This window comes from Solea senegalensis, linkage group LG16 (assembly GCF_019176455.1).
Source record: "Solea senegalensis isolate Sse05_10M linkage group LG16, IFAPA_SoseM_1, whole genome shotgun sequence".
NCBI classification, from domain to species: domain Eukaryota; kingdom Metazoa; phylum Chordata; class Actinopteri; order Pleuronectiformes; family Soleidae; genus Solea; species Solea senegalensis.
This window is the reverse complement of record NC_058036.1, coordinates 1,277,560-1,294,498: the sequence shown is the minus strand read 5'-3', so window position 1 is coordinate 1,294,498 and position 16,939 is coordinate 1,277,560. Positions and strand designations below refer to the sequence as shown.

The following is a 16,939-nucleotide window of genomic DNA, read 5'->3' as shown; positions in this document are numbered from 1 at the left end:
AAACTGGGACTTTTAGCTTTAAAAAAAATGCAGGTTTGTGTTTTAGCACAGACAAACAGAAACAGAGACCTTTACTTTGAAAATGGGCTTGTTTTACAGCATGGATGAATAGATAACCCAGGCTTTTATTTTGTTTGTCTGTGAAATTTTAAGACGGTGTTTTCTTATGTTTTGTTGCCCTTAACCTTGAGTTTGTGTTGCTGTTGACAGTTTTATCTGGGTCATGTGATCATAACTGAACAATACAACCTTTTTATGACCAGACGCTCGTAAAAAAAAAATAAACGTGATGCAGTGAAAACCAGCTGTTTATGAAAATCTGAACAGAAAAATAAGAATCTGTTTATTTTTATATGCAGAAGAAAAAAAACCTGACCTTCATAGTTTTTAACACGAGTAAGAGAGAGTACAGTTTCTGTGTGTGTGTGTGTGTGTGTGTGTGTGTGTGTGTGTGTGTGTGTGTGTGTGTGTGTGCGCGCGTGTGTGTGTGCGCGTGTGTGTGCGTGTGTGTGTGCGCGTGTGTGCGTGTGCGTGTACGCGTGTGTGTGTGCGCGCAGAGCGTGGGAGCTGCTCTTGGCAGAATCACAGCCTTTTGTTTTCCAGAGCGTATAATTTCCGTTCCCAAGAGAGTGTGTAGAATGTAAAACGCTTCTTGTCTTCTCTCCTGTGTGTGTGTGTGTGTGTGTGTGTCACAGAAATCGTGGACTACATGGAGCGTCTGCAGGTGCTGAGAGAAATCGTGAAGAAGTTTCCCTCTGTGAACTACCAGGTCTTCAAGTACATCATCACACACCTCAACAGGTAAAATACACACACACACACACACACACACACAGTTTTAATCAATGTTTCACTCTCCCACACCAAACCCCACAGAGAAAATCATTGATTTTAGCTGGCGGGGACACAGGAGCTGCTGGTCCTCTGCTGCCTCGTGTGGTCACTTTGTGTCACTGAGGTCAATCAAATGCCTAAATGACATAATAACTCATCTGAACTTAGCGATGGAGGCAGCAGTGGATCAACAACTCCTGTGTGTGTGTGTGTGTGTGTGTGTGTGTGTGTGTGATGTTCAATTCAGTGATTTTCTCTGTGGGAGAGTGAGTGGTTTACAAAGTCTGTGTCACAGTGAGATGAAGACATCATAGACTTCATTAGTTGTAACACTTGTCTTCTTTTACCTCTGCAGGGTGAGTCAGCACAGTAAGCTGACGCTGATGACGGCCGACAACCTCTCCATCTGCTTCTGGCCCACGCTGATGCGGCCCGACTTCGAGAACAAGGACACGCTCTCCACCACCAAGCTGAACCAGGCCGTCATCGAGTCCTTCATCGTGCAGAGCGACTACTTCTTCCACGGCGGCGAGGTCGCCGAGAGCTCCAGCAGCGAGGGCACGCCGCCGCCGCACTGCCATAACATGGTGGAGGCGCTGCTGCCGCTGCAGCTGCCGCCGCCGCTGCAGCCGCAGCAGATCCAGCACGCGCTGCACCCCGACCCGCTCATTTAAGAGCCACGGGAGCAGGATGGGGGGAGGGCGGAGGGGGCGGAGCACGTCTGTCTCGGATGTTCTAACTTAAAAAACAAAAAATAAACGTCTGGTTGGTGATTTTCCCTCTGTCAGGATTCAGCAGCTGTTTGTCAAATCAGAGCTAATCTGTGACATCTGCTCATAAATCCCCGGATTAGAGAATTACAATCCCACATCACCCTTTTTTGGAACTAACATTCGGACGTAACCTCCTCCTCCTCCTCCTCCTCTTCTTCACTACACAGAGACTGGCTTTGATTTGGCACATAGAGACAACACTCGTCGTCTAGCAGGGTTGCATCTAAGACTCCGGGGATTCTGGGATACATTTTTTGGGGGTCTTAAATGAAGAGTATACTCCCCTCTGTCTTACCTGATGGAATAGCACACTCCTCCTCCTCCTCCTCCTCCGTTAAAGGGAAGTTAGCGTAGAGAGAAAGTCCCTGTGACTGCAACGACTGCACCGTTTTCTTTGACTGGATTAATTCCCAGGATGCTTTGCGGGAACTTCACCAAGTCTTCCTGCAGATTTCCTCACAGGAAAACCACTTCTTCTTCTTCTTCTTCTTCTTCTTCTTCTTCTTCTTCTTCTTTTGTTGTCTGTGTTTTTTTTCAAGCACTCGTGAATCCACGAGAAGAAAACATGGATTATTTTGTTTGTTTTCGGGGTGAGGGGAGGAGATGAGGCGGAGGGTGGGAGGAGACTATTTTGAAACACTAAAAGACAGCATCAATGTGATCCCCCTCCCCCTGACATGACCTTTGACCCCAGTTAAGGACAGCACACGCACGATCTGTGTCCTTAAGTTCCTCGTGCCAGTTTCTCGTCTGTTTTAGTTTCTGTTTTTTATCATTTTGAAAAATGCTTTTCTTTCTTTTTTTTATATATTTTTTGTAACGTCAGATTGTGTGTGTGTGAGATAAAGATGTTGATGATGATGATGATGATGATGATGATGGTGGTGTGTGTGTGTGTGTGTGTGTGTGTGAAGCCAGTTTTTTTTTCTACCTTCTCCTCGGAGAGAAGGAACGGATTCAGGAGGGAAATTTTAAAAAAAGTGGAGGACTTTTCTCGGAGAATCCGACCTCATGTTCTTCACTGAGAATCTTCAGCTGACACCTCTTTAACTCTCGATGCAATGACTGACCACGCCCACTTTCCCCCCACTCCCTTCAATGCAACGGCACATGAGCGGATATAAAAAAAAAGAAAGAAAAAAAGAAAGAAGAAAAAAACCCACTATCTGCCGTTTCTAACGTTTCTCTGTTTGTTTGGAATCCGATAAAACTTGCATGTCTCTTGTTTTTCTTTTCTTTTTTTGCCACTTAGTGATGAGGAGGAAAAAAAAAGAACTTTGAAGCTTAAACAACAAGAAAAAAAGAAAATGAAACGAAACGAAAACACAGTGAAACTTTCATGTTTTTGACGAGCGAGGAAAGACGGGTTTTCATTCTCTGCTTTTCTTTGTCTTAATATCATATTTTTTGGTTCTATGTCAAATAGATTTCCCTTAAATAGAGGAAAGAAATATATATAAGTATAAATATATATATATATATAAATATATATATATATATATATAAATGTATCGGCAGCAGAAGGTGCTGATTTAGTGAAATACGACGGGGTACTGGACTCTCATCTGTCTGTGTGTTTTCTGATGGTTTCACTCAACCGTCGCTTTGTACGAGTGTGTATGTGTGTACGAGTGTGTGTGTGCGCGTGTGCATGTGTGCGTGTGCGTTCACGCGCAACAACAGCTGGGAAAGTTAAAAAGTTTGAATTCCTTTGAGAGACGAAATCAAATCCCTCGTCGCTTTCACGGCCACAGACACTTCCGTCGTCACACTCAGTTTTCACCCCGCGTAAAACGTAACGTCGGCGTCGATTTTAAATCCCCGACGATGATAACGACGCTCCGCAGAAACATTTCTCACAGTTTTTGTTTTGTTACAATATTTTCTGTCCACATCAGAACAGACGGGTGTGTCATTTTATTTTTTTCATTTTATTTGACACTTTATCACTTTTTACACCGTCTTGTTTCGATCCACAGTTAAAGGTTTGGACAAACTGGTCACATGTTTCATGTCCACAGCAAATCACTAACATCACATTCTTCTTGATTTGTTGTTGTTGTTTTTTAAATGATTACTGGTTTAACCTGCGCCCAAACCTCTTGACTTGCATTTATTTAACCCAAAACCCTCAGTTTGACGCCTGTCAGATGAACTGTTGGACAGATATGTAAATAATTCACATTTCTACTGATGTCTCGTGCAGTTTCTCGTCCAAATAAATAACCTCCAGAGTGGTCACTGGTGCCCTCAGGCAGTTACCTGGTAAATGAAAATAACATGGACGTGGTTCATCTCTGCATGAGAAGCACAAACGGACGAGACGTTTATTCATATTTGTAGATAGAAACAGTTTCTGGTACTGAAGTGTCATAATTAATATTCTAGTGAAATGAAATGAAAACCACTGCTCTGCTCATTTCAAACACGTTTCTAAATCCACGTTTTACGGTTTAACGAATTTGAGGGCAGAAAAAAATAGACGTATAAAGTTTCTTCTTCTTCTGTAAATTCTCTAAAAACAAAAAAAAGACCCTGAAAAGTGTGATGGTCGATGAAAGCGATGACGGAAGAAATTAAAGTAAAATCGTGACGCAAAGCTCCGCCCCCGTTTCAGACACGTCGCTCAAATCCCCTCAGTGTTGTTTGTTTTTTATTTAGCACCGAAACCATGAAATCATCGGCAGAGACGTGTCAGGAACATTTTAAAACAGTCAACTGTTAACGAGACTCTCTGGAAGTTAATCTGAGAGAGAGAGAGAGCGACTCAGCAGAAATGTAAAGGTCACATTGGAGAAAGGGCGACACGTGTCTGGAACGGGACGAGCTGCCATCAAATGAGAGAGAGAGAGGATGTTTGCTTTGGGATGTGAATGAGGAGCGTAAAGTGTGTGTCGAAGGGGATAAAATATTCCGAATGGGACGTAGCCAGAAGCTCATTTTAAGGTTTTTTATGATGTTGGGACGGGAAGAGGAGGAGGAGGAGGAGGAGAGGAGGGCGCTGAAGGTCGTGAAACGGGGGAAGTGGAACAGAGCCAAGAGCATCCTGACCAACAGGCTGGAGTTTAGTGAGGGAGGGGGAGGGGAGGGGAGGGAGGTGAGGGTTCAGCAGCTGCTAGATAAAAGATTTAAGCTTTTCATCTGTAGTTTCCATCAAACTTGTTCTTTCTTTCTTTTCTTTTCTCATTATTCCTAATTTTGTTGATAAGTTGATCTGTTGTCCTCCAGTCACACCGGTGTACAAACCACCTGACTCTTAACGTCTCCGCTGTGTATTATAGTAAATAAAAATGATTTTCAGAAATGAAAAACTCTAAAACAAGTTGCTTTGGTTTTGTCTTTCTTTCTTTTTGTCTTCTTCTCGCTATAATGTTTCCAAATCAAACGTCTTCTTTCCAAAGACGCTGTGACGAGTCCATTCATAATTAAAGCAATTAATATTCACACCTCTGATTCCAAAGCTTTTAATCTTATGACCATCTTAGAAAAACTGCAAATGTTTCAGGTTTGGGCCATTTAACCACTTAAATATTAGATTATGATTTAAAAGTAGTAGACAGACATTTGACTTTATTCCTGAAAATGATTGTTAAATTAGTCTGTATTAAAATACAGTACCTGAATAAATGCATTTTATCATTTAATTACATCACATTCTTAATAATTACAGTTGGAGATGAACCATAAACTCAAATCTGCACCCACTGAGATGATGAGTAGGCGAAGTGCGCCACCTGCTGGTCAGTCAGCAGCCGTCAACCTGGATCTTACAGGTAAATGAAACACAACATTTAAATGTAAGTTTGAGTTTTATTGAACATTTATTTACTCCGAATTCATCAGAACAGGCTGGAATTTTGGAAACTTTCAAAATGTCAACTTAAACTGTAAATGTATCTGTCAAAGATCCAGGTTACAGATATAAAGGATGAGTTTGGTGAGGCCATTGATCAAAAGTGTCTAAAGATATCAGTTTTAATAACATATAACATTATCATGATGCTTTATACTATACTGTGGATGTCAGCTTGTGACTTTCCGTGGTTTCTGTAGCTGCTAAATGTTTGTTTAAAGCTGCTAAAGTGGTTATGACGTAACTGTTCCGTGTCGTTGTGGCGATCTGAAATCTCATTGGTCGCCTCAAATACCTCCTGGTACGTGATTGGTCAAGTTCACCGTCAACCTAATTGACTGACTCAGAATTAGGTCGCCATTTTATGACGGACCACACTGACGCAGCAAAAATCCAGTTTTTACAAAAGTTGACTGGAAATATCTTTTTGGTTCACTGTTGTAAATGTAAATGCTTGACGACGACAGGTGGCGCTGGCGTCAGGTTTGTTTATTCACTTTTATTCACATTTATTTTGTGTACACGAAACTTAAATTAGCATCGGTTAGCGCTCGCTAAACAGTGCTACCTGGCTAACAGTGCTAACGCAGCAGTTAGTTTAGGTTTTTAAATTTAAATGACAGACTTTCTCACACTTATATTATCAGTAGGCCTTTTTAAAAGTGCATTTGTGTATTCACTTTTATTCACATTTATTTTGTGTACACGAAACTTCAATTAGCATCGGTTAGCGCTCGCTAAATGCTGGCTAACAGTGCTACCTGGCTAACAGTGCTAACGTAGCAGTTAGTTTAGGTTTTTAAATTTAAATGACAGACTTTCTCACACTTATATTATCAGTAGGCCTTTTTAAAAGTGCATTTGTGTGCATTAAACTCATTAGTGTGTTAAAATCCGTGATTTTGAGTCAAAATTCTTATAATTGGTAATAAATTAACATGGAAACATCATAATTGATCATTAGGGACATATTTCAAAGTCAGGGAAATTATAAATAATAACAACATTAACTAAATGCTCATTAAAACTCTTATGTGTATCCTCAACAAGGGTAGCAGCAATTAAAACACATTGTAAACAATTTTTGTAAACACATTTATTGTAAAAGTTCAGATGAAAATATGTGTTTTGGTTTTTAGAATTACGTGACTGAACAGTGCAAAAATATAGTATTCACATATTCACTTTTGATTTGCAACAATTTTAGCAGGCGTCTCTGTTTTTGTTCTTTTGAATGTTTTACATGATTACACAGAAAGTACTGAACTGATTTGCAGCAAACTATATGGAGGGATGTGTCCTGATTTTTGGAAAAATAAGGTAAATTCAGGTTAAAAGAGCTGACTGGGAAGAATTTTTCACACTTTAAGTAAATTTGTATCAGTTTCTGTATCTGGTGTAAAATAGCAAATGCATTTGTGATATTTGCTTATTTCTGAGGGTTTCAGGCGTTTTTCTTTTATACATTTTTATTATACATTTTATAAAGCAGTGTGTCTCTCGGAAACTGTCAAATGTTTGTTTATAATACAAACGTGACATCATTTCACAGTCACAGGGAACATTTTTCTACAAAACTGTCAGCAGATGGCGCTGCACATCAGTTTCAGGAGAGACGTTTGTGTGTCTGTTTTGACTACCTGTTAAAATTCCTGCATATTGATCCTGTTAGTTATGACAAAGTGAACAAAAATGTGAATGGCTTATATGAGCTGGTGCTTTTTTTTTTGCTGTGTGTGTCTGTATGTAGGTTTTACTTATGTTACTTACTTGTCTTGCATTTCCAGGACTCGCCAGTCAGGGGGCGCCGATGGCATCCTGTCGTCTATGTGCAGCCTTTTCTCCTCCAGCAGAGCGAGAGAGAGGGAGAGCGGTGGCCTCTCTCGCCCCAGCCTCTGCCCTGTCATCCTCACCCTCCTCCTCCCTCCCTCCAGAGAGGGAAGCACCACGCCCTATCAGCCAATCGGAGCTCGACTCCACCTTCTCCATCACATCATCTCAGTTTCCAGGGTAACAGCCCCCCCCCTCTCTCCCCCTCTCTCTCTTTCCCTCTGTTTCCATACTGAAAGGTGCAGCATCATCACCGTCACCATCCGTCTGTCCCACACTGAGAGCTGGTGGGCTAGTTTAGCTTTAGCCTCCTCTCTCTTTTAGCTTCATCTCTCTCTCTCTCTCTCTCTCTCTCTGTCTCTGCAGTGGGACTGCTACAGCATCACAGGCACCTCCCTCCCCCTCTCTTTCTCTCCCCCTCCCTCACCCACCTCCCTTCTCTCTGCAACATCCAACATAAGAGAGGAAGAGAAGGAAATGAGAAGTGGAGGAGAGAGGTACGTACTCTGTCACCTCCCATACTCTTTAACCCTCTGTGTGTGTGTGTGTGTGTGTGTGTGTGTGTGTGTGTGTGTGTGTGTGTGTGTGTAATCCTTCATGGAACGCTGATTCAATGAGCTGTCATTTAATTCCAGAATGATATGTGGAGAAGATAAAGAGAGGGAGAGAGAGAGAGAGGCAGGGAGGTGATCCCCAGCCTCTCTCTCTCTGTCCGTGTGCTTTTGTTATGGAGGCCTGCTCTGCAGAAGAGCTTGCTCTGCTGCATACAGAAACAGAAACAGGGCCAACACCTCACTCTGCTGCTCCGCTCGTGTCTTCTCTGATTCTCTTCATTAAAGGACAGCATTTCCGCTCTGTGGTCAGTGTTCACCGGCCACTGTTTGTCCATTTGTGACTTCAGCTTTGTTGTTGTGGTTCAAAGTTCAGACTTTAACAATGACTGAATTAGTTTTACAAAGCTAGTTTTTGTGGAGCTCGATGTTACACATTTTCTCGCGCTTTAAAGATGAGCAATTTAACTTTTTTATCCTTTAAAATGTTTAAAAACAACCTGACGTGCGTTTGATTTGCTCACCTGTCGGTGGCAGGATCGTTTACCGTAATCTGTGAGCGTTTTGTGTTTGTTAGGGACACATTACAGAGCTAGCTCTGTGGGGCGTGATGCTTTTCTCGTGGTTGTAAGATGAGAAATGTAACTTTGAACACGCTTTACGCATCTGTTAGTGGCAGGATCATTCACCATAATCTGTCAGTGTTGTTAGTTTGCTGTTCCCTTTCCTGTATTATTTCTGCTATATGAGGGACAACAAACGCAGCCAATATTTGTGTGTTTGTGACCTCAGCTTTGTTGTTGTTCAAATTTCATACGTAAAGAACGAGTGAATGAGTTTCTCAAAGCTAATTTTGTGGCACGTGATTGTCTAAAGGTTGTAAGGTTGTTTCATTCACTCACCTGCCAGTGTGCAGTCTCATTTGTCGTAATCTGTCATCGTCAGCGTTGTCTGTTTCCGTTATACAGTCAGTGTTAGTGACCTCAGTGTCGTTAAGGGTGCGACTTTTGCCACATTGACATGTTGAAAAACATCTTTGTGAGTTGGGTTGTGTGTTTCATTTCTTATCGGTGTCATATGTCGTAATCTGTAATCTGAGGGAAACTCAGCCAGTGTTTGTGTATTTGTGACCTCAGCTTTGTTGCTGTTGTTGCTGTTTTTGTTATTCAAACTTCAGAGGTGAAGACATAAACCTGTAGACAGCGTCGCCTAAAGGTTTAAGGGTTGTAAAATTAAACTTGTCGTTGTTATGTTTACCTGCTCTTTTGCCTTTAACATACTTAATAATTATGCTAAAGAATGACTTCTCATGAAACAGTCGAGTTTGTTTAAAAAGGACTCTGTGTGTGTTGGCAGTGCGTTTCATTTGCTCACCTGTCAGTTGTTTCCATTATATGAAGGAAACACAGCCAGTATTTGTGCCCTGAGCTTTTTGTTGTTGTTTTTTTGTCCAAAGTTCAGACTTCAGGGATGAGTGATGTCGTCGTACATGATGATGTTGTACATTTTTTTAAAGTTTCAAGATGCGGAAACTAACTTTTCTCACAGTAAAACATCTAAAAACAGTCGGAAGTGGGTTTTGGGTGTGTTTCATTTGTTTGCCTGTCAGTGTTGCATTTATTTGCTAGTCCCTTCAAAACGCTGCTCTGTGATCCGTGTTAACTCATCTGTATTTGTGACTTTAGCTTTGTTCTTGTTTTTACAATAAACACCTCAGGGATTAAGTGACAACAGTGTTTTAATGTGCACAATTGAACCTTTCCTTTTTTTTGTACTTCAAAATGTCTTTAAAACAACTTGGAGTGAGTTGAGGGTGCGCTTCATTTGCTCATCTGAGACAACTGCTGCTCACTAGATATTTTCTCTTATTCAGAATATTCTCTGTAAAAACACGAGTGATGACTGTGTGTAAATAATCCCAGTGGATTAAGATATTTGCATTAGCTGTACCTATTTAAGTGGCTGTGAGTGAGTGGGTATATTTGTATCTTTGAGTCGGTCTCGTCCTGACGCATCTCGCCCATGTCCAGATTCTTCTTTTACTCAATTTGCTGAGTCACTGCTGCTACAAGAAGCCACGTGGTCATTATTCATCTATTTCCTGTACGTTCACCGACGTCAGTGCTTCGTGTTTATAATAATGTACAGGATGATATATGTCCACACCTGAACCCAAATATGAACCAGTCTCTTCATTTATGCTCTCAGGTTTTCCTCAGGCTCGTCTTCCTCTGTAACGACTCTGCTTAGTGTCAGACGTCTCTGTCTGTCGTTGATCTGTAGCTCAAGTAATTCATCTCTTCGTCACCCTTCCTTGAGTTTGAGTTCAGGCGATTGAGGACAGAGAAAGATAAAAGTCTAAGGCGTTAATATTGACAAAAATCAAACAACTAGAGCTGAAATAAACTGCAGAATAATCCTTTAATTCTCTATATTCCATGTTCTTTAATCGTGACTGTGATTTCTGACCGGACAGTTTTTGTGGTTGTTTGCTTGTTCAGAATAATACGGAAGGAGTTGAGTTTTTAACGATCATGTTTTGTATTTGGACTGAGCTGATGAGTCCTGCTGATGTTTCCTTGTCACCTTGAGGAGGCGAGGAAGGGTAATGAGGATGGAGAGAAAGAGGAGGACGTCATTAAGAAGAGATTTGAAGGATCTGTGTGTGTCTGTTACTGATGACACGACTCTTTCACAGCCAAACAATAATCCTGAGGACTAAAGCAGGGGGATCTTTCATGTCGGAGTGTGTCATTGGTGATGTGAGTGTCGCTCGTGTGTTTTCTACTCCAGAGGATGTGATGTAATGACTTTCTTCTCCGGGCTGTGAAACTGTTGGATGAAAAGACGTAGAAGGTTAAAGAGTTTCTCCTCTTACTGATATTTTACGACTGAGACAACAGCACAGGGTTTATTCCACTGACTCAGTGAGAGGTTAATTCCTCTCACCTTGTTAAAGTCCCTGCAAAACAAATACAGATTTTCCTCTTCACACGTTAATAATGTGTTAGAAAACAGTGGCTGAGAACATGTGAAAAACAAACAACAACAGTGGAGTAAAGAATTAACACAGATTCTCTTCTGAATCGTAACAATATAAAAACCCTCAGTGGGTTTTATCAACAGTTAACTGTCTTTACCGTGATGTAAAAACACACAGAGACTTTATGTAAAATTCGTAAAGATGACATTCAACTAGAGCTCAGTGATATGTTTATTTATTTATTACTTTATTTGATATCGATATCAGGCTATAAATGTAATCAATATTTCTGTAAGGCTGGGCGATATGTCTTTATAAATGATATCTGGATATATTACAAGATTTATGTGCATGTAAAGCTGCACACAGCTGACTAAGTATAATCTACTGTTTTATGTATTATTACCTGTCATTTCAGATAAAACCTGCTTTATTTCTTTAAATAAATGATATTCACGTCTGTTAGATACAATGACATTGCCTATAAATATGGTCAAAGTCTGCTGGAACCCAAATAATTAGGTTTAAAAAGTAATAACATGACATTAATGACATAAGCACCCAAACTTATGACATGAGGATCCGCTTTTTAAAGATGGCAAACTGTCGTGACCCAAGTCACAAACTCAGACATGACGTGAGCAAAGCTGTCAAACCTAATATCAGAGTTGGTAAACAAACAATTTCCAATTTCAACTTGATTTTATTCAGAATATTTCCACATAAAACTCAACTAAAAGGTGGCGGAAAATCTGCAAATTTGTTTGGGGGGCTCTGCCATGAACCATTTGTGGGTCCAGACCCAGGGTTTGGGAATCGGTGACACAGTCACACTCATAAATAGAACAATTAAACAATCAATTGACAAGAATTAATCTGCCATTTTGCAAATTCTTTCATTTGCTGGATTTCCCCGTTTGAAAACAATTGTTTTGATGTCGTTGTCGGTCTAATATTATCTTAAACTAAACAAACACACGTGATGTTACTGAATGTAGATTTGAACGTTTTTATCTGCAAATGAAAATGTCGACGTATGGATGCAGCCATGGAATTTAAACTCAGTGTGACATGAAGCTTTCAATATGAGAGGCCCCACAACCTCCTTCAACACTATACAATAGTGCTGTGTATGTGTGTGTGTGCGTGTGTGCGTACCCCCACCCCTCCTGAACAGATCACCCACACTGTGTGTGTGTGTGTGTGTGTGTGATGAGGATCAGGGTTCAGGGTCACTCTGCTCCTCCCTGGGGACGGGAGCTCGGTATCCACACCCTCTCACACACACAATCTTTGTTTTTATGTCTTAGTGAGGACACATCAAGGACCTAATGCGTTCCCTAACCCTTTACCTTACCCTTAACTTAACCATCACACCTAAAGTACCTAAAAAAAAAAAAGAGAGTAAAGTCGTAACATTATTTTACAAACAAAACTGAAGTTATGTGGATGAAGCGTGTTGGAGTGTCCGTTTCTCTCTGTCTTTTCACATTTGTCTCACATTTTCTCCTCTTGACTTTTCCTCCACTCCAGAGTCATGCGTCCTCTCCTCTCCTCTCCTCTGTGTCCTCTGCTCTTGTCTCCTAACACCCTGCTCTTGTATCCTCCTGCTCCTCTTTCTTCCTCTCGTCTTCATGTCTCGTATCATCCTCTCCTCTCTTTCCACTCCCTCCTCTCTTCTTGTTTCCTGACTGATGACTCTCCTGATCCTCTTCCTCGTCCTCCTTCTCCTCTTCTTCGTCTCTGTGTATCGATAACATCTTCTCAGACTTCGGGGTGTGGCAGTGAACGTTCAGTGCTCGCCACATTTGCTTGGATTTAAATTCAAACTAATATTGTCTCAAGAGTGTTTTTATTTTATTCCCACACACAGAGACAATAGACAGAAGCTGCTTTGACTTTGTGTCTGTACGACCTTGTGTGATATATCTTTTATATTCTTAACTTTACACCTCTGTTAGTGTTGTATCACTGAACATTTAAACTAAACAAAGGCACACATTATTATTGAGATTATTGACCGTATGTGTGAGTATAAGACAAAGTTTTTTCTCCATTATCGTGAAACCAAAAGCCCATTTTTCAAAGACTTTGTTTTCAGCCCTTTTATACGACACAAAGTTCACTTCTTTGCTGTAATGCAGTGTTAGCTATCGGTGAAATTGTTCTTTTAAACATGTCATTTTTAACAGGGAAAAGTAAATTAAATCCCTAAATCACTGTCTTGGAGAAAGTTATGAATCTTATGTCATGTAAAATCCAACATTGGGAAGCACTTTGCTTTTATCATGTTATGTTACAAAACTAATTATAATATTATCAGGTAATATTATTATTACTAATTCACTGTAAACATTTATGTATATTTGATAATATTTTATTGAGAGGTAGACAGATTCCTCTGTTGGGTCGATTATTCTGACCGATATTACACTTTTTTTTTACGTACACTCACAAATGTTGTTATTGTTATCATAAAATTGTATTATTATGTGTATGTATATTATATAGAAAATAGGCTAAATATACGGGCCAAGAATATCCTCATCAATGCCCTGATTTATGAAAAATGGCCTCTGATTTGAAATAATCTGAAATATAATGTCTTTGTTTATTAAAGATATTTGGGGATGAAGTAAATTCATATTATTTACACTGCTATTATTTTCACAATTGATTAATCTGTTGATTACTTGAGTTGTTTGGTCCATAAAATGTAGAAAAATCAGTCAATCAGTGTCTCTGAAACGACGATAAAATGATTCAGTTGTAATGATTTATTTTTAATATGGAGCAAAGAAACCAGGAAATATTCACATTTAAGAAGCTGGCTGTTTAATCATTGATGGAAACTGTTGTCACAGACGGTTATCAGAAGTTATCACAGTAAATGTGTCCACACAGCTTATATGAGTCATCGTTGGTTTGACCTCTTTCTTTTCTCTCTCTCTCTCTCTCTGTTCTGTATGAATTCTTTCCATCAGCTCATTCACTCACAGTCGGGAACATTTATTGAACATTTCCTGAACAAAGTGGTGACTGTATTTAAAAACAGATTTTTGTCAAGTCACTCACGTCAGTCCTCTGTAAGCAAATACTGTCATATACTGTAATATTACCCATGATTCCTGGCACGCCATCCACACTAATGCTTTGTTCTGGTTCCAGTGGGAATCCTCTCTAAAATCGTTAATGACACAGCAGGAAAGTTCACAGGAATGTCATGAAATACTCTGAATATTATTTAAAGCTGTAAAAATTCCTGAACATTTTAAGAATGTTATTTAAAAGATTTATGCTCATGCTCATCTTCTGCATTATTGTTGTATTTGTGTGGCAGCGTTATAGTACCACATACAGGCCTGGAACATGTACTCATGACCCTAAATCACAGTATCAGTCGTGACGAGAGTAAATTTTACTTCAAGATCATTTTAAATTGGTAACCGAATCATTTCCATGACATGCTTATAGTAAATTAAATAGAACTTTACATAAATCTTATCCAAAGGCAGCGTTTGGAGTCGTTTGATGTGTATGAACACTTAATAAGAACAAAAAAAAAAGGAGGTTCAGTTTCTGTGTGGATAAGGCTGTAGATTTCCTGCTGCTGCTGCTTCAGTAACCTCTCCTAGAAAACCACTTAAGGTTTTGCGTGACATCAGAGCAGGACTGATTGTGTTTCAATTTAATTATCAGGTCACTCTCTCACTTATCGTTGACTCCGACCTGCTTCCTGTTGCTTTTTGTGGTTCCGTGTTTTATCCCTTAGTTTCTGCTGATACAGAGAGAGCAAGTTTTTTTGTTTTTTTGTTTTAAATCTTTTCCTACATCTGCATCTGCAGAACTATGACATGGATGAATGAGAATCTGCGCAGACACAGTCAGACACGGTCAGACATGGTCAGACACAGTCAGAGAGAGGAGAGATTAACGACCAGGAACCAAAGCTCCTCAGATCAGACACCTCGTCTTCTTCTTCTTCTTCTCCTCCTCCTGTGTTACATTATTCATACTGAGGCTGGGCTGGAGGGCTCGTGGGACACACACACACACACACACACACACGCCCTGTTGTACCTCTGCGACTGCAGTCCGTCTCATGCTTGTCTTTTTTCGATCTCTCCCTGTTTACTTCACGTCTCTTCAGTCTCTCGCTCTCTCTTTCTCTCTATTTTACTGTAACGTTCAGGATGAGGTGGTTTGTGTGTGTGTAAATGATTTAAAACACATTCAGTAATTCAGCCTCACCTCCTGTGTCTGTGGGCGTGGCCTGCCGCTGACGGCCAGTGGGTTGCAGCAGTCTTTATAACACACAGTTTTGGATCATCTGTGATCCAGACGCTTTAATGTACAGATTAAATTAAACTCATGATTCATTTCATAATAGATGGCGATTAATCGCATAGATGTTTGGTCCATAAATGGTCAGAAAATGTTGATGTGTCTCCCGAACCTGGTTTTCAAATGTCCTTGTTTGTCCACAAACCAAAAATGATTCGGTTTTAATGAAGGAACTTGTTCTGAAGTTGACGAATGTCCACTCAGGGTGAATTGAAGTCAAGGTCTCCGATCACGTGGCCTTGACGTTAGATTCTGAGCAGCATGGCATGGATTTTGGAGTTTGAAAGTTGAATTTTGTGTGGATGTACTTTGTGGCTTCAGGAAGACGTGAGTTTGACGAATGGTTTCTGTTGTGAATTCAGGATTCATGTTGTTGTTGATCTTGTGAGACAAAAGTGTGTATTGACACCGTTGGTGAAAAGCAAATGTTATGCAATCTGAAGAAAGTTAATGTTCCTTGTCCTGAGCTCACATTGAAGACACACAAAGAGTTAATGCTGTACATGACTATAGTGTGTGTGTGTGTGTGTGTGTGTCCGTCCCATATAGCTGTGTGTGTGTGTGTGTGTGTGTGTGTGTGAGCTTCTCCCTGTTGGCATCTCTGCATGAAAATGACCTCTTTACTGTTCTGTCTAATTAAGTCATTAACACATGACTGACCTGTGTCAATATGGTATGTGTGTGTGTGTGTGTGTGTGTGTGTGTGTGTGTGATGTCATAATCATGATTTCCCAACTTCTAAACCATTATTATTCAGTTATTTTTGACATTCAACATTGGCTGATTATTATTTATTAGGTTGTCAGTAATTACATATTACACATTTTTTTTCTTGTAAATTGTTCCCAGTATTACGATGACCTATTTCATGTATTTAATACTTAATTTATACATCATTTTTATTTTATTCTAAATTGCAATGGAGTGAAGATTATTTGTTGTATATTTTATCAAATAGAGGACAAACAAGAAAGTTGGTTTAATACGTATATGGCTCAAAAAACCTTTCTGTTGTAGCACCCCCTGAAGTCGTAATTCAAAGTCATCTGCTTGCTCAATCACAATTCAGGATGGCTGCTCTGAGCATTTTTGTTTTTTTCTTTCGCACCTGTGTCTTTGTTATACTGTTTTTTTTAGAGACTAGATTTTAGCTCGCAGGTTAGCCACTGAATCATCTGAGGAGATGAGAGGATGGAATGAAAATGATGTGTAGTGAGGAGTGTCTTACGCCATCTAACTCTGTTCTGTATAAAGTGGAACAAATTTAACTCAGGTGTGACCTCAATCTCACTCCCAAATTATGACTTTTGCCTTCATAATCATTGGAACACTGGATTTATCCCGATTTATCAAATAAGGCAAACTCCAGTTAAATTACACAGATGTATGTTATCGTAAGTAGGTGATTGTCTGAGGTTAAATAATGATGATGATAATAATAATAATAATAATAATAATTATAATAATAAATTCAGTTATCGTCAGTATCTTTACTGATCGGAAAGACAATTGGTCTGAGTCATGTGATCATCACAGTCCCTCCCTCCCTCTCCTCCTCTCTTCTCTCTGTGGTCACATGACGGATGAGGTAATTCATTGTGGTCCTCTCATCTAATTCCCACCCGATGACCTCATCACACACAGAAAGTGATTTTGTTGAGTAAGAGAAGGGATATTTGGAGCTTCAAGGAAAAGAGAAAAGCAGGAATTTAAAGGATACATTTAATTAGTGTAATGGCAACATTTCTGCTCCATCTGTTTTAAAACTATA

At 39.9% G+C, this 16,939-nt stretch overlaps 2 protein-coding genes across 4 annotated transcripts in view; both read left to right on the top strand.

Annotated features, from left to right (window-relative positions):
• arhgap5 (Rho GTPase activating protein 5) overlaps nt 1-1,996 on the top strand; it is a 42,564-nt gene extending 40,568 nt beyond the window's left edge. For both annotated transcript variants that reach the window (XM_044047307.1, XM_044047308.1), the window contains exons 6-7: nt 696-801; nt 1,190-1,996. In XM_044047307.1, coding sequence (XP_043903242.1) covers nt 696-801; nt 1,190-1,508 — 425 coding nt within the window. In that variant the 3' untranslated portion in view covers nt 1,509-1,996. The remainder of the gene's footprint in view (nt 1-695; nt 802-1,189) is intronic.
• A 4,905-nt stretch (nt 1,997-6,901) lies between these two features.
• akap6 (A kinase (PRKA) anchor protein 6) overlaps nt 6,902-16,939 on the top strand; it is a 134,056-nt gene continuing 124,018 nt past the window's right edge. For both annotated transcript variants that reach the window (XM_044046748.1, XM_044046746.1), the window contains exon 1: nt 6,902-7,787. The gene's annotated coding sequence lies outside the window, so the exon portion shown is untranslated. The remainder of the gene's footprint in view (nt 7,788-16,939) is intronic.